Source organism: Chenopodium album, chromosome 19, assembly GCF_948465745.1.
Source record: "Chenopodium album chromosome 19, dcCheAlbu1.1, whole genome shotgun sequence".
Taxonomy (NCBI): domain Eukaryota; kingdom Viridiplantae; phylum Streptophyta; class Magnoliopsida; order Caryophyllales; family Amaranthaceae; genus Chenopodium; species Chenopodium album.
In genome coordinates, this window is record NC_137852.1 from 23,421,296 (window position 1) to 23,439,610 (window position 18,315).

The window sequence follows — 18,315 nt, forward strand, 5'->3', positions numbered from 1 at the left end:
TTTGACTTTCATTTGACTCAATTAGCTTTGTTGAAAGTGTTTGACTTTCATTTGACTCAATTAGCTTTGTTGAATGCATTATACTTTCATTTGATTCAAAAAGCATTGTTTGAATGTATTTGACTTTCATTTGACTCAATTAGCTTTGTTGAATGCATTTGACTTTCATTTGAATTAAGAAGCTATGTTTGAATGTGTTTGACTTTCATTTAACTCAATTGGCTTTGTTGAATGCATTTGACTTTCATTTGATTCAAAAAGCTTTGTTTGAATGTGTTAGACTTTCATTTGACTCAATTAGCTTCGTTGAATGTGTTTGACTTTCATTTGACTCAATTAGAATTGCGGAATGCAATTGACTTTCATTTGATTCAAAAAGCTTTGTTTGAATGTATTTGACTTTCATTTGATTCTAAAAGCTTTGATGAAAGTGTTTGACTTTCATTTGACTCAATTAGCTTTGTTGAATTCATTTGATTTTCATTTGATTCAAAAAGCTTTGTTTGAATGTGTTTGACTTTCATTTGATTCTAAAAGCTTTGTTGAAAGTGTTTGACTTTCATTTGACTCAATTAGCTTTGTTGATTGCATTTGACTTTCATTTGAATCAAAAAGCTTTGTTTGAATGTGTTTGACTTTCATTTGATTCTAAAAGCTTTGTTGAAAGTGTTTGACTTTCATTTGACTCAATTAGCTTTGTTGATTGCATTTGACTTTCATTTGAATCAAAAAGCTTTGTTTGAATGTGTTTGACTTTCATTTGACTCAATTAGCTTTGTTGAAAGTGTTTGACTTTCATTTGACTCAATTAGCTTTGTTGAATGCATTTTACTTTCATTTGATTCAAAAGCATTGTTTGAATGTGTTTGACTTTCATTTGACTCTATTAGCTTTGTTGAATGCATTTGACTTTCATTTGAATTAAGAAGCTATGTTTGAATGTGTTTGACTTTCATTTGACGCAATTAGCTTTGTTTAAAGTGTTTGACTTTCATTTGACTCAATTAGCTTTGTTTGAATGTGTTAGACTTTCATTTGACTCAATTAGCTTCGTTGAATGTGTTTGACTTTCATTTGACTCAATTAGAATTGTGGAATGCAATTGACTTTCATTTGATTCAAAAAGCTTTGTTTGAATGTATTTGACTTTCATTTGATTCTAAAAGCTTTGATGAAAGTGTTTGACTTTCATTTGACTCAATTAGCTTTGTTGAATTCATTTGATTTTCATTTGATTCAAAAAGCTTTGTTTGAATGTGTTTGACTTTCATTTGATTCTAAAAGCTTTGTTGAAAGTGTTTGACTTTCATTTGACTCAATTAGCTTTGTTAATTGCATTTGACTTTTATTTGAATCAAAAAGCTTTGTTTGAATGTGTTTGACTTTCATTTGACTCAATTAGCTTTGTTGAAAGTGTTTGACTTTCATTTGACTCAATTAGCTTTGTTGAATGCATTATACTTTCATTTGATTCAAAAAGCATTGTTTGAATGTGTTTGACTTTCATTTGACTCAATTATCTTTGTTGAATGCATTTGTCTTTCATTTGAATAAAGAAGCTATGTTTGAATGTGTTTGACTTTCATTTAACTCAATTGGCTTTGTTGAATGCATTTGACTTTCATTTGATTCAAAAAGCTTTGTTTGAATGTGTTAGACTTTCATTTGACTCAATTAGCTTCGTTGAATGTGTTTAACTTTCATTTGACTCAATTAGCATTGTGGAATGCAATTGACTTTCATTTGATTCAAAAAGCTTTGTTTGAATGTATTTGACTTTCATTTGATTCTAAAAGCTTTGATGAAAGTGTTTGACTTTCATTTGACTCAATTAGCTTTGTTGAATTCATTTGACTTTCATTTGATTTTCATTTGATTCAAAAAGCTTTGTGTGAATGTGTTTGACTTTCATTTGATTCTAAAAGCTTTGTTGAAAGTGTTTGACTTTCATTTAACTCAATTAGCTTTGTTGAATGCATTTGACTTTCATATGAATCAAAAAGCTTTGTTTGAATGTGTTTGACTTTCATTTGACGCAATTAGCTTTGTTTAAAGTGTTTGACTTTCATTTGACTCAATTAGCTTTGTTTGAATGTGTTAGACTTTCATTTGACTCAATTAGCTTCGTTGAATGTGTTTGACTTTCATTTGACTCAATTAGCATTGTGGAATACAATTGACCTTCATTTGATTCAAAAAGCTTTGTTTGAATAGATTTGACTTTCATTTGATTCTAAAAGCTTTGATGAAAGTGTTTGACTTTCATTTGACTCAATTAGCTTTGTTGAATTCATTTGACTTTCATTTGATTTTCATTTGATTCAAAAAGCTTTGTTTGAATGTGTTTGACTTTCATTTGATTCTAAAAGCTTTGTTGAAAGTGTTTGACTTTCATTTGACTCAATTAGCTTTGTTGATTGCATTTGACTTTCATTTAAATCAAAAAGCTTTGTTTGAATGTGTTTGACTTTCATTTGACTCAATTAGCTTTGTTGAAAATGTTTGACTTTCATTTGACTCAATTAGCTTTGTTGAATGCATTTTACTTTCATTTGATTCAAAAGCATTGTTTGAATGTGTTTGACTTTCATTTGACTCTATTAGCTTTGTTGAATGCATTTGACTTTCATTTGAATTAAGAAGCTATGTTTGAATGTGTTTGACTTTCATTTGACGCAATTAGCTTTGTTTAAAGTGTTTGACTTTCATTTGACTCAATTAGCTTTGTTTGAATGTGTTAGACTTTCATTTGACTCAATTAGCTTCGTTGAATGTGTTTGACTTTCATTTGACTCAATTAGAATTGTGGAATGCAATTGACTTTCATTTGATTCAAAAAGCTTTGTTTGAATGTATTTGACTTTCATTTGATTCTAAAAGCTTTGATGAAAGTGTTTGACTTTCATTTGACTCAATTAGCTTTGTTGAATTCATTTGATTTTCATTTGATTCAAAAAGCTTTGTTTGAATGTGTTTGACTTTCATTTGATTCTAAAAGCTTTGTTGAAAGTGTTTGACTTTCATTTGACTCAATTAGCTTTGTTAATTGCATTTGACTTTTATTTGAATCAAAAAGCTTTGTTTGAATGTGTTTGACTTTCATTTGACTCAATTAGCTTTGTTGAAAGTGTTTGACTTTCATTTGACTCAATTAGCTTTGTTGAATGCATTATACTTTCATTTGATTCAAAAAGCATTGTTTGAATGTGTTTGACTTTCATTTGACTCAATTATCTTTGTTGAATGCATTTGTCTTTCATTTGAATAAAGAAGCTATGTTTGAATGTGTTTGACTTTCATTTAACTCAATTGGCTTTGTTGAATGCATTTGACTTTCATTTGATTCAAAAAGCTTTGTTTGAATGTGTTAGACTTTCATTTGACTCAATTAGCTTCGTTGAATGTGTTTAACTTTCATTTGACTCAATTAGCATTGTGGAATGCAATTGACTTTCATTTGATTCAAAAAGCTTTGTTTGAATGTATTTGACTTTCATTTGATTCTAAAAGCTTTGATGAAAGTGTTTGACTTTCATTTGACTCAATTAGCTTTGTTGAATTCATTTGACTTTCATTTGATTTTCATTTGATTCAAAAAGCTTTGTGTGAATGTGTTTGACTTTCATTTGATTCTAAAAGCTTTGTTGAAAGTGTTTGACTTTCATTTAACTCAATTAGCTTTGTTGAATGCATTTGACTTTCATATGAATCAAAAAGCTTTGTTTGAATGTGTTTGACTTTCATTTGACGCAATTAGCTTTGTTTAAAGTGTTTGACTTTCATTTGACTCAATTAGCTTTGTTTGAATGTGTTAGACTTTCATTTGACTCAATTAGCTTCGTTGAATGTGTTTGACTTTCATTTGACTCAATTAGCATTGTGGAATACAATTGACCTTCATTTGATTCAAAAAGCTTTGTTTGAATAGATTTGACTTTCATTTGATTCTAAAAGCTTTGATGAAAGTGTTTGACTTTCATTTGACTCAATTAGCTTTGTTGAATTCATTTGACTTTCATTTGATTTTCATTTGATTCAAAAAGCTTTGTTTGAATGTGTTTGACTTTCATTTGATTCTAAAAGCTTTGTTGAAAGTGTTTGACTTTCATTTGACTCAATTAGCTTTGTTGATTGCATTTGACTTTCATTTAAATCAAAAAGCTTTGTTTGAATGTGTTTGACTTTCATTTGACTCAATTAGCTTTGTTGAAAATGTTTGACTTTCATTTGACTCAATTAGCTTTGTTGAATGCATTATACTTTCATTTGATTCAAAAAGCATTGTTTCAATGTGTTTGACTTTCATTTGACTCAATTAGCTTTGTTGAATGCATTTGACTTTCATTTGAATTAAGAAGCTATGTTTGAATGTGTTTGACTTTCATTTAATTCAATTGGCTTTGTTGAATGCATTTGACTTTCATTTGATTCAAAAAGCTTTGTTTGAATGTGTTAGACTTTCATTTGACTCAATTAGCTTCGTTGAATGTGTTTGACTTTCATTTGACTCAATTAGAATTGTGGAATGCAATTGACTTTCATTTGATTCAAAAAGCTTTGTTTGAATGTATTTGACTTTCATTTGATTCTAAAAGCTTTGATGAAAGTGTTTGACTTTCATTTGACTCAATTAGCTTTGTTGAATTCATTTGATTTTCATTTGATTCAAAAAGCTTTGTTTGAATGTGTTTGACTTTCATTTGATTCTAAAAGCTTTGTTGAAAGTGTTTGACTTTCATTTGACTCAATTAGCTTTGTTAATTGCATTTGACTTTTATTTGAATCAAAAAGCTTTGTTTGAATGTGTTTGACTTTCATTTGACTCAATTAGCTTTGTTGAAAGTGTTTGACTTTCATTTGACTCAATTAGCTTTGTTGAATGCATTATACTTTCATTTGATTCAAAAAGCATTGTTTGAATGTGTTTGACTTTCATTTGACTCAATTAGCTTTGTTGAATGCATTTGTCTTTCATTTGAATAAAGAAGCTATGTTTGAATGTGTTTGACTTTCATTTAACTCAATTGGCTTTGTTGAATGCATTTGACTTTCATTTGATTCAAAAAGCTTTGTTTGAATGTGTTAGACTTTCATTTGACTCAATTAGCTTCGTTGAATGTGTTTAACTTTCATTTGACTCAATTAGCATTGTGGAATGCAATTGACTTTCATTTGATTCAAAAAGCTTTGTTTGAATGTATTTGACTTTCATTTGATTCTAAAAGCTTTGATGAAAGTGTTTGACTTTCATTTGACTCAATTAGCTTTGTTGAATTCATTTGACTTTCATTTGATTTTCATTTGATTCAAAAAGCTTTGTTTGAATGTGTTTGACTTTCATTTGATTCTAAAAGCTTTGTTGAAAGTGTTTGACTTTCATTTAACTCAATTAGCTTTGTTGAATGCATTTGACTTTCATATGAATCAAAAAGCTTTGTTTGAATGTGTTTGACTTTCATTTGACGCAATTAGCTTTGTTTAAAGTGTTTGACTTTCATTTGACTCAATTACCTTTGTTTGAATGTGTTAGACTTTCATTTGACTCAATTAGCTTCGTTGAATGTGTTTGACTTTCATTTGACTCAATTAGCATTGTGGAATACAATTGACCTTCATTTGATTCAAAAAGCTTTGTTTGAATAGATTTGACTTTCATTTGATTCTAAAAGCTTTGATGAAAGTGTTTGACTTTCATTTGACTCAATTAGCTTTGTTGAATTCATTTGACTTTCATTTGATTTTCATTTGATTCAAAAAGCTTTGTTTGAATGTGTTTGACTTTCATTTGATTCTAAAAGCTTTGTTGAAAGTGTTTGACTTTCATTTGACTCAATTAGCTTTGTTGATTGCATTTGACTTTCATTTGAATCAAAAAGCTTTGTTTGAATGTGTTTGACTTTCATTTGACTCAATTAGCTTTGTTGAAAGTGTTTGACTTTCATTTGACTCAATTAGCTTTGTTGAATGCATTATACTTTCATTTGATTCAAAAAGCATTGTTTGAATGTATTTGACTTTCATTTGACTCAATTAGCTTTGTTGAATGCATTTGACTTTCATTTGAATTAAGAAGCTATGTTTGAATGTGTTTGACTTTCATTTAACTCAATTGGCTTTGTTGAATGCATTTGACTTTCATTTGATTCAAAAAGCTTTGTTTGAATGTGTTAGACTTTCATTTGACTCAATTAGCTTCGTTGAATGTGTTTGACTTTCATTTGACTCAATTAGAATTGCGGAATGCAATTGACTTTCATTTGATTCAAAAAGCTTTGTTTGAATGTATTTGACTTTCATTTGATTCTAAAAGCTTTGATGAAAGTGTTTGACTTTCATTTGACTCAATTAGCTTTGTTGAATTCATTTGATTTTCATTTGATTCAAAAAGCTTTGTTTGAATGTGTTTGACTTTCATTTGATTCTAAAAGCTTTGTTGAAAGTGTTTGACTTTCATTTGACTCAATTAGCTTTGTTGATTGCATTTGACTTTCATTTGAATCAAAAAGCTTTGTTTGAATGTGTTTGACTTTCATTTGATTCTAAAAGCTTTGTTGAAAGTGTTTGACTTTCATTTGACTCAATTAGCTTTGTTGATTGCATTTGACTTTCATTTGAATCAAAAAGCTTTGTTTGAATGTGTTTGACTTTCATTTGACTCAATTAGCTTTGTTGAAAGTGTTTGACTTTCATTTGACTCAATTAGCTTTGTTGAATGCATTTTACTTTCATTTGATTCAAAAGCATTGTTTGAATGTGTTTGACTTTCATTTGACTCTATTAGCTTTGTTGAATGCATTTGACTTTCATTTGAATTAAGAAGCTATGTTTGAATGTGTTTGACTTTCATTTGACGCAATTAGCTTTGTTTAAAGTGTTTGACTTTCATTTGACTCAATTAGCTTTGTTTGAATGTGTTAGACTTTCATTTGACTCAATTAGCTTCGTTGAATGTGTTTGACTTTCATTTGACTCAATTAGAATTGTGGAATGCAATTGACTTTCATTTGATTCAAAAAGCTTTGTTTGAATGTATTTGACTTTCATTTGATTCTAAAAGCTTTGATGAAAGTGTTTGACTTTCATTTGACTCAATTAGCTTTGTTGAATTCATTTGATTTTCATTTGATTCAAAAAGCTTTGTTTGAATGTGTTTGACTTTCATTTGATTCTAAAAGCTTTGTTGAAAGTGTTTGACTTTCATTTGACTCAATTAGCTTTGTTAATTGCATTTGACTTTTATTTGAATCAAAAAGCTTTGTTTGAATGTGTTTGACTTTCATTTGACTCAATTAGCTTTGTTGAAAGTGTTTGACTTTCATTTGACTCAATTAGCTTTGTTGAATGCATTATACTTTCATTTGATTCAAAAAGCATTGTTTGAATGTGTTTGACTTTCATTTGACTCAATTATCTTTGTTGAATGCATTTGTCTTTCATTTGAATAAAGAAGCTATGTTTGAATGTGTTTGACTTTCATTTAACTCAATTGGCTTTGTTGAATGCATTTGACTTTCATTTGATTCAAAAAGCTTTGTTTGAATGTGTTAGACTTTCATTTGACTCAATTAGCTTCGTTGAATGTGTTTAACTTTCATTTGACTCAATTAGCATTGTGGAATGCAATTGACTTTCATTTGATTCAAAAAGCTTTGTTTGAATGTATTTGACTTTCATTTGATTCTAAAAGCTTTGATGAAAGTGTTTGACTTTCATTTGACTCAATTAGCTTTGTTGAATTCATTTGACTTTCATTTGATTTTCATTTGATTCAAAAAGCTTTGTGTGAATGTGTTTGACTTTCATTTGATTCTAAAAGCTTTGTTGAAAGTGTTTGACTTTCATTTAACTCAATTAGCTTTGTTGAATGCATTTGACTTTCATATGAATCAAAAAGCTTTGTTTGAATGTGTTTGACTTTCATTTGACGCAATTAGCTTTGTTTAAAGTGTTTGACTTTCATTTGACTCAATTAGCTTTGTTTGAATGTGTTAGACTTTCATTTGACTCAATTAGCTTCGTTGAATGTGTTTGACTTTCATTTGACTCAATTAGCATTGTGGAATACAATTGACCTTCATTTGATTCAAAAAGCTTTGTTTGAATAGATTTGACTTTCATTTGATTCTAAAAGCTTTGATGAAAGTGTTTGACTTTCATTTGACTCAATTAGCTTTGTTGAATTCATTTGACTTTCATTTGATTTTCATTTGATTCAAAAAGCTTTGTTTGAATGTGTTTGACTTTCATTTGATTCTAAAAGCTTTGTTGAAAGTGTTTGACTTTCATTTGACTCAATTAGCTTTGTTGATTGCATTTGACTTTCATTTAAATCAAAAAGCTTTGTTTGAATGTGTTTGACTTTCATTTGACTCAATTAGCTTTGTTGAAAATGTTTGACTTTCATTTGACTCAATTAGCTTTGTTGAATGCATTATACTTTCATTTGATTCAAAAAGCATTGTTTCAATGTGTTTGACTTTCATTTGACTCAATTAGCTTTGTTGAATGCATTTGACTTTCATTTGAATTAAGAAGCTATGTTTGAATGTGTTTGACTTTCATTTAATTCAATTGGCTTTGTTGAATGCATTTGACTTTCATTTGATTCAAAAAGCTTTGTTTGAATGTGTTAGACTTTCATTTGACTCAATTAGCTTCGTTGAATGTGTTTGACTTTCATTTGACTCAATTAGAATTGTGGAATGCAATTGACTTTCATTTGATTCAAAAAGCTTTATTTGAATGTATTTGACTTTCATTTGATTCTAAAAGCTTTGATGAAAGTGTTTGACTTTCATTTGACTCAATTAGCTTTGTTGAATTCATTTGATTTTCATTTGATTCAAAAAGCTTTGTTTGAATGTGTTTGACTTTCATTTGATTCTAAAAGCTTTGTTGAAAGTGTTTGACTTTCATTTGACTCAATTAGCTTTGTTAATTGCATTTGACTTTTATTTGAATCAAAAAGCTTTGTTTGAATGTGTTTGACTTTCATTTGACTCAATTAGCTTTGTTGAAAGTGTTTGACTTTCATTTGACTCAATTAGCTTTGTTGAATGCATTATACTTTCATTTGATTCAAAAAGCATTGTTTGAATGTGTTTGACTTTCATTTGACTCAATTAGCTTTGTTGAATGCATTTGACTTTCATTTGAATTAAGAAGCTATGTTTGAATGTGTTTGACTTTCATTTAACTCAATTGGCTTTGTTGAATGCATTTGACTTTCATTTGATTCAAAAAGCTTTGTTTGAATGTGTTAGACTTTCATTTGACTCAATTAGCTTCGTTGAATGTGTTTGACTTTCATTTGACTCAATTAGAATTGTGGAATGCAATTGACTTTCATTTGATTCAAAAAGCTTTGTTTGAATGTATTTGACTTTCATTTGATTCTAAAAGCTTTGATGAAAGTGTTTGACTTTCATTTGACTCAATTAGCTTTGTTGAATTCATTTGATTTTCATTTGATTCAAAAAGCTTTGTTTGAATGTGTTTGACTTTCATTTGATTCTAAAAGCTTTGTTGAAAGTGTTTGACTTTCATTTGACTCAATTAGCTTTGTTAATTGCATTTGACTTTTATTTGAATCAAAAAGCTTTGTTTGAATGTGTTTGACTTTCATTTGACTCAATTAGCTTTGTTGAAAGTGTTTGACTTTCATTTGACTTAATTAGCTTTGTTGAATGCATTATACTTTCATTTGATTCAAAAAGCATTGTTTGAATGTGTTTGACACATTTGACTCAATTAGCTTTGTTGAATGCATTTGACTTTCATTTGAATTAAGAAGCTATGTTTGAATGTGTTTGACTTTCATTTAACTCAATTGGCTTTGTTGAATGCATTTGACTTTCATTTGATTCAAAAAGCTTTGTTTGAATGTGTTAGACTTTCATTTGACTCAATTAGCTTCGTTGAATGTGTTTGACTTTCATTTGACTCAATTAGCATTGTGGAATGCAATTGACTTTCATTTGATTCAAAAAGCTTTGTTTGAATGTATTTGACTTTCATTTGATTCTAAAAGCTTTGATGAAAGTGTTTGACTTTCATTTGACTCAATTAGCTTTGTTGAATTCATTTGACTTTCATTTGATTTTCATTTGATTCAAAAAGCTTTGTTTGAATGTGTTTGACTTTCATTTGATTCTAAAAGCTTTGTTGAAAGTGTTTGACTTTCATTTAACTCAATTAGCTTTGTTGAATGCATTTGACTTTCATATGAATCAAAAAGCTTTGTTTGAATGTGTTTGACTTTCATTTGACGCAATTAGCTTTGTTAAAAGTGTTTGACTTTCATTTGACTCAATTAGCTTTGTTTGAATGTGTTAGACTTTCATTTGACTCAATTAGCTTCGTTGAATGTGTTTGACTTTCATTTAACTCAATTAGCATTGTGGAATGCAATTGACTTTCATTGGATTCAAAAAGCTTTGTTTGAATGTATTTGACTTTCATTTGATTCTAAAAGCTTTGATGAAAGTGTTTGACTTTCATTTGACTCAATTAGCTTTGTTGAATTCATTTGACTTTCATTTGATTTTCATTTGATTCAAAAAGCGTTGTTTGAATGTGTTTGACTTTCATTTGATTCTAAAAGCTTTGTTGAAAGTGTTTGACTTTCATTTGACTCAATTAGCTTTGTTAATTGCATTTGACTTTTATTTGAATCAAAAAGCTTTGTTTGAATGTGTTTGACTTTCATTTGACTCAATTAGCTTTGTTGAAAGTGTTTGACTTTCATTTGACTCAATTAGCTTTGTTGAATGCATTTTACTTTCATTTGATTCAAAAAGCATTGTTTGAATGTGTTTGACTTTCATTTGACTCAATTAGCTTTGTTGAATGCATTTGACTTTCATTTGAATTAAGAAGCTATGTTTGAATGTGTTTGACTTTCATTTAACTCAATTGGCTTTGTTGAATGCATTTGACTTTCATTTGATTCAAAAAGCTTTGTTTGAATGTGTTAGACTTTCATTTGACTCAATTAGCTTCGTTGAATGTGTTTGACTTTCATTTGACTCAATTAGAATTGTGGAATGCAATTGACTTTCATTTGATTCAAAAAGCTTTGTTTGAATGTATTTGACTTTCATTTGATTCTAAAAGCTTTGATGAAAGTGTTTGACTTTCATTTGACTCAATTAGCTTTGTTGAATTCATTTGATTTTCATTTGATTCAAAAAGCTTTGTTTGAATGTGTTTGACTTTCATTTGATTCTAAAAGCTTTGTTGAAAGTGTTTGACTTTCATTTGACTCAATTAGCTTTGTTAATTGCATTTGACTTTTATTTGAATCAAAAAGCTTTGTTTGAATGTGTTTGACTTTCATTTGACTCAATTAGCTTTGTTGAATGCATTATACTTTCATTTGATTCAAAAAGCATTGTTTGAATGTGTTTGACTTTCATTTGACTCAATTAGCTTTGTTGAATGCATTTGACTTTCATTTGAATTAAGAAGCTATGTTTGAATGTGTTTGACTTTCATTTAACTCAATTGGCTTTGTTGAATGCATTTGACTTTCATTTGATTCAAAAAGCTTTGTTTGAATGTGTTAGACTTTCATTTGACTCAATTAGCTTCGTTGAATGTGTTTGACTTTCATTTGACTCAATTAGAATTGTGGAATGCAATTGACTTTTATTTGATTCAAAAAGCTTTGTTTGAATGTATTTGACTTTCATTTGATTCTAAAAGCTTTGATGAAAGTGTTTGACTTTCATTTGACTCAATTAGCTTTGTTGAATTCATTTGATTTTCATTTGATTCAAAAAGCTTTGTTTGAATGTGTTTGACTTTCATTTGATTCTAAAAGCTTTGTTGAAAGTGTTTGACTTTCATTTGACTCAATTAGCTTTGTTAATTGCATTTGACTTTTATTTGAATCAAAAAGCTTTGTTTGAATGTGTTTGACTTTCATTTGACTCAATTAGCTTTGTTGAAAGTGTTTGACTTTCATTTGACTTAATTAGCTTTGTTGAATGCATTATACTTTCATTTGATTCAAAAAGCATTGTTTGAATGTGTTTGACTTTCATTTGACTCAATTAGCTTTGTTGAATGCATTTGACTTTCATTTGAATTAAGAAGCTATGTTTTAATGTGTTTGACTTTCATTTAACTCAATTGGCTTTGTTGAATGCATTTGACTTTCATTTGATTCAAAAAGCTTTGTTTGAATGTGTTAGACTTTCATTTGACTCAATTAGCTTCATTGAATGTGTTTGACTTTCATTTGACTCAATTAGCATTGTGGAATGCAATTGACTTTCATTTGATTCAAAAAGCTTTGTTTGAATGTATTTGACTTTCATTTGATTCTAAAAGCTTTGGTGAAAGTGTTTGACTTTCATTTGACTCAATTAGCTTTGTTGAATTCATTTGACTTTCATTTGATTTTCATTTGATTCAAAAAGCTTTGTTTGAATGTGTTTGACTTTCATTTGATTCTAAAAGCTTTGTTGAAAGTGTTTGACTTTCATTTAACTCAATTAGCTTTGTTGAATGCATTTGACTTTCATATGAATCAAAAAGCTTTGTTTGAATGTGTTTGACTTTCATTTGACGCAATTAGCTTTGTTTAAAGTGTTTGACTTTCATTTGACTCAATTAGCTTTGTTTGAATGTGTTAGACTTTCATTTGACTCAATTAGCTTCGTTGAATGTGTTTGACTTTCATTTGACTCAATTAGCATTGTGGAATGCAATTGACTTTCATTGGATTCAAAAAGCTTTGTTTGAATGTATTTGACTTTCATTTGATTCTAAAAGCTTTGATGAAAGTGTTTGACTTTCATTTGACTCAATTAGCTTTGTTGAATTCATTTGACTTTCATTTGATTTTCATTTGATTCAAAAAGCGTTGTTTGAATGTGTTTGACTTTCATGTGATTCTAAAAGCTTTGTTGAAAGTGTTTGACTTTCATTTGACTCAATTAGCTTTGTTAATTGCATTTGACTTTTATTTGAATCAAAAAGCTTTGTTTGAATGTGTTTGACTTTCATTTGACTCAATTAGCTTTGTTGAAAGTGTTTGACTTTCATTTGACTCAATTAGCTTTGTTGAATGCATTTTACTTTCATTTGATTCAAAAAGCATTGTTTGAATGTGTTTGACTTTCATTTGACTCAATTAGCTTTGTTGAATGCATTTGACTTTCATTTGAATTAAGAAGCTATGTTTGAATGTGTTTGACTTTCATTTAACTCAATTGGCTTTGTTGAATGCATTTGACTTTCATTTGATTCAAAAAGCTTTGTTTGAATGTGTTAGACTTTCATTTGACTCAATTAGCTTCGTTGAATGTGTTTGACTTTCATTTGACTCAATTAGAATTGTGGAATGCAATTGACTTTCATTTGATTCAAAAAGCTTTGTTTGAATGTATTTGACTTTCATTTGATTCTAAAAGCTTTGATGAAAGTGTTTGACTTTTTTTTTTTTTTTTTTGGTAAATGGAAATTATTATTACCAAAAGAATAAAATTACAACTTTCAAAAATAAAGTTGTAACCCCAAACTACACTAGCCTGAAACAGGCAAACACACCCCAAGCTGTCCCTAAATCCCATAGTGCCACCTTCTAGGAAGGGTTCACCAGGAAAACAGGGAGCAGGCCCTGCCAATACTTTTCCAGCCACCTTCTATGAAGGGTGCAAGAAAAAGCAGGCAGAGAACAACAAACAAACCCATCCTAGACTCAATTTGCTTGACAGACCAAACAACTGGACTAGACAAAAGGCCACAACAACAAAACCAAAGAAAACAAGCAATTAAAGCACAAGTAACTGTCTGTCAGAGACAGGACATCTACAGGCTACAGAAAAAATAACTTCTCTAAAAACACCAGCAATAGTCTTGCAGCTTCCTGTAAACATCACAGCATTTCTTTGCAGCCAAATCTGATACACAGCTTCAGCAAAACACATTCCCAGCAACCTGTTCTTAGGCCTAGGTTTCCTGCAGATCCTTGAAATCCATTCCAATTCACCATCAAAATGTTTGGCAGGTCTGTCATAGCCAAATACATTAAGAACTTGTTCCCAAATACTTCTGCTGAAAGAGCACTCAAAGAAAAGGTGTTGCACTGATTCCCAACTCTGATTACACAAAAAACAGACAGGATCACATTGAATGTTCCAGCTTTGCAATCTATCTTTAGTAACTAGTCTATTCCTGACAGCAAGCCAGGTAATAAACAAGCTTCTTGGAGTGGCCAAGTTATTGCAAATAATCCTTCTCCAAGCCACTTTTTGGACCTGACTGGTGATGCACTGGTAAATCTTCTTGATCTTAACCTTGCCCCCATGCATAACAGAATCCCAATTACCAATGCATTTGAGAATTCTTTTGAGAACCCAAGAGCATTTCTTGGGAGCAGGCAAGCCCCACCAAGGCTTCTCTTTGAAATAATAAATGTGAACCCATTTGACCCAAAGGCTGTCAGCTTTATGAGCCAAATCCCAGAGAAGCTTGGTAATAGCAGCAAGATTCCACTCAGGAAGGGAAATGACATTCCACCCTCCACAGACCTTAGAAAGACAAACTTGAGACCAGGAGACTAAGGATTTCTTTGAGGGATTGGCTTTCCCAGTCCAAAGAAAGACCCTAAATCTTGATTCAATTTCTTTTAGAATCTTCTTGGGGAGAACAAAAATTTGAGCCCAGTAGGTTTGAACACCAAAAAGAACACTTTTGATTAGTTGCAATCTACCAGCATAGGAGAGAAACCTTGCAGTCCACCCATTGATTCTAGCAGTCACCTTATCTATCAAGGGTTAACATTGGCCAATTGTGAGTTTCTTTGAAGAGAGAGGAACCCCTAGGTATCTAAAGGGGATGACCCCAGGAGCAACACCCACCAAAGATCTGAGATAAGCTTGATCATCCTCAGCTAAACCACCAAAATATATCTCACTCTTATCCAGATTTGCAGAAACCCCAGAAGCTTCAGAGAACTTGGTGAAAGCCTGGAAAAGAAGAGAGACAGAACCAGCATCTGCTCTGCAGAACATAAGTAAATCATCAGCAAACATGAGATGAGTCAGGTTCATTCTTTCACACCTGGGGTGATAGTTAAAGTCAGGGTCCTGATTCAGCTCAAAAAAACATCTTGACAGATATTCCATCCCAATTGCAAAGAGAAGGGGGACATAGGGTCACCTTGTCTAAGACCCTTCCTAGCTGGAAAAGGTTTGGCAGGAACACCATTGATCAAGATGGAGAAAGTAACAGTAGAAAGACAACTTTTAACCCAATTGATAAACTGAGCAGGAAAACTGAGCTCAGCCATAACAATTTCAAGGAAACTCCATTCAACTGAATCATAAGCTTTTTTAAGGTCAACCTTGAGCATACACCTTGGGGTGATGTGTTTGTGAGTGTAACCTTTAATTAACTCAGTTGCAAGCAAAATATTATCCCCTATATGCTTACCAGGAATAAACCCAGCTTGAGCATTATCAATAATCTCATGCAGGACAGCAGCCAATCTAGCAGTCAGAATCTTAGAAACCAGCTTATACATGACAGTACAGCAAGCAATTGGCCTGTAATCCTTAGCATAGGAAGGGCTCTGCACCTTAGGAACTAAGGTAACAGTAGTGCAATTCCAGTGCCTATTCATATTACCAGTATTAAAGAAAAGCATAACACTAGCATAAACATCAGCTTTCACAATATTCCAGACCTTTTTAAAGAAAAAGGAATTGAACCCATCTATCCCAGGGGCCTTAGTATTGTCAAAACCCTTAAGAGCCAAATCAATTTCAGCAGTAGTAACAGGAGCAATAAGGGAATCCTGAGCAGACTTAGATAATTGTCTACCTTTTCTCATTATATTCAAATCAACCCCAGGCAGAACATGAGCTCTAGAACCCAGCAGTTTCTTGTAAAAATCTGTAATTTCCTTTTCAATAGCAGCAGGAGTTTTCAGCAGAACACTATGCTCATTGTAGATAGTATCAATCCTATTCCTGCTTTGTCTTTGCTTCATGATTGAGAAAAAATAATGATTATTCCCATCACCAAGCTTCATCCAGTCAATCCTAGATTTCTGCCTATAAACATTTTCCTGGATACTGAACCAATATTTAACATTTGCAATAGCTTCCATCTCTAGAGCATATAGAGCAGCATTAGTAACATCATTAGAGATTTGTTGCTGAATATCAGAAAGATAGTTCTGAGCAGAATCAAGCCTTGCACTGATATCACCAAATTTCTGAATGTTCAAATTCTTCAGAGAAGCCTTAACATGCTTAAGCTTACACCAAATGTCACCACTAGAATCAGTGTTTTGCCAAGCAGTTTCTACTATTGACAAGAAACTATCATGCTCAGCAAGATAATTGAGAAACCTAAAAGGTCTCCCTTTCCCAGGTAAAGCATGAAAGATGTCATAAACCATAGGGTTATGATCAGAAAGGTGGGGAGGTAAGTAAACAGCTTCAACTTGACCATAACAATTAATCCACTCTTGATTAACAAATCCCCTATCAATCCTAGAAAAAGTTCTAGGGCCTTCATGAGCTTTGTTACACCAAGAGAAATAAGAGCCCTTACTCTTGATTTCAACAAGAGCTAAATCATCAATACATTGCTGAAAATCCCTAGTCTCATAAGCAGAGACATCAGCTCCATTTAACCTATCATCAGCAGACAAGATAGAGTTGAAGTCTCCAGTACATAACCAAGGCAAGAGAGTACCAGGCAGACCCTTGAGCCCATCCCATAGTTGCAATCTATCATGAATAGTGTGCAAACCATAAACAAAGGTAACCATAATCTGAGTCTGCAAGTCCTTAGTGCTAAGTAAACAGTGGACCAACTGTTCAGCAGAAAAAAGGACATCCAAAGTAAGACAGTCAGCCTTCCACCCAACCCAAATTCTACCTTTAGGAGAGTGAGTGTAGTTACAATACCAAGTCCAAGAGCAGCCAAATTTCTTCTGAATATTCACACTATTTTGCTGTTTTACTTTAGTTTCTAGAAGACAAACAACATCACAATTTTGCTCTGAAAGTAGCCTCTTGACAGAAGCTATCTTCCCAGGGTCATTAAGACCCCTTATGTTCCAAGACAACACTAACATGTTCCTAAAGAGGGATTACCATCACCCCCGTTAGGATCACCAGCTTCCTCATCAATATTAACCACAGTATCATTATCATTAGCCAAAGGAAGGTAAGAGAAAGTGTTTGACTTTCATTTGACTCAATTAGCTTTGTTGAATTCATTTGATTTTCATTTGATTCAAAAAGCTTTGTTTGAATGTGTTTGACTTTCATTTGATTCTAAAAGCTTTGTTGAAAGTGTTTGACTTTCATTTGACTCAATTAGCTTTGTTAATTGCATTTGACTTTTATTTGAATCAAAAAGCTTTGTTTGAATGTGTTTGACTTTCATTTGACTCAATTAGCTTTGTTGAAAGTGTTTGACTTTCATTTGACTCAATTAGCTTTGTTGAATGCATTATACTTTCATTTGATTCAAAAAGCATTGTTTGAATGTGTTTGACTTTCATTTGACTCAATTAGCTTTGTTGAATGCATTTGACTTTCATTTGAATTAAGAAGCTATGTTTGAATGTGTTTGACTTTCATTTAACTCAATTGGCTTTGTTGAATGCATTTGACTTTCATTTGATTCAAAAAGCTTTGTTTGAATGTGTTAGACTTTCATTTGACTCAATTAGCTTCGTTGAATGTGTTTGACTTTCATTTGACTCAATTAGAATTGTGGAATGCAATTGACTTTCATTTGATTCAAAAAGCTTTGTTTGAATGTATTTGACTTTCATTTGATTCTTAAAGCTTTGATGAAAGTGTTTGACTTTCATTTGACTCAATTAGCTTTGTTGAATTCATTTGATTTTCATTTGATTCAAAAAGCTTTGTTTAAATGTGTTTGACTTTCATTTGATTCTAAAAGCTTTGTTGAAAGTGTTTGACTTTCATTTGACTCAATTAGCTTTGTTAATTGCATTTGACTTTTATTTGAATCAAAAAGCTTTGTTTGAATGTGTTTGACTTTCATTTGACTCAATTAGCTTTGTTGAAAGTGTTTGACTTTCATTTGACTTAATTAGCTTTGTTGAATGCATTATACTTTCATTTGATTCAAAAAGCATTGTTTGAATGTGTTTGACTTTCATTTGACTCAATTAGCTTTGTTGAATGCATTTGACTTTCATTTGAATTAAGAAGCTATGTTTGAATGTGTTTGACTTTCATTTAACTCAATTGGCTTTGTTGAATGCATTTGACTTTCATTTGATTCAAAAAGCTTTGTTTGAATGTGTTAGAC

At 30.9% G+C, this 18,315-nt stretch overlaps 1 protein-coding gene across 1 annotated transcript; it reads right to left on the reverse strand.

Annotated features, from left to right (window-relative positions):
- Positions 1-13,781: 13,781 nt before the first annotated feature.
- Positions 13,782-15,062, reverse strand: LOC145594193 (uncharacterized). Its single transcript, XM_081650528.1, has 2 exons — positions 14,853-15,062; positions 13,782-14,771 (listed from the first exon to the last, which is right to left on the reverse strand). The coding sequence occupies exons 1-2, from the start codon at positions 15,060-15,062 to the stop codon at positions 13,782-13,784; spliced, it is 1,200 nt and encodes a 399-aa protein (XP_081506654.1).
- Between the last annotated feature and the right edge of the window lie 3,253 nt (positions 15,063-18,315).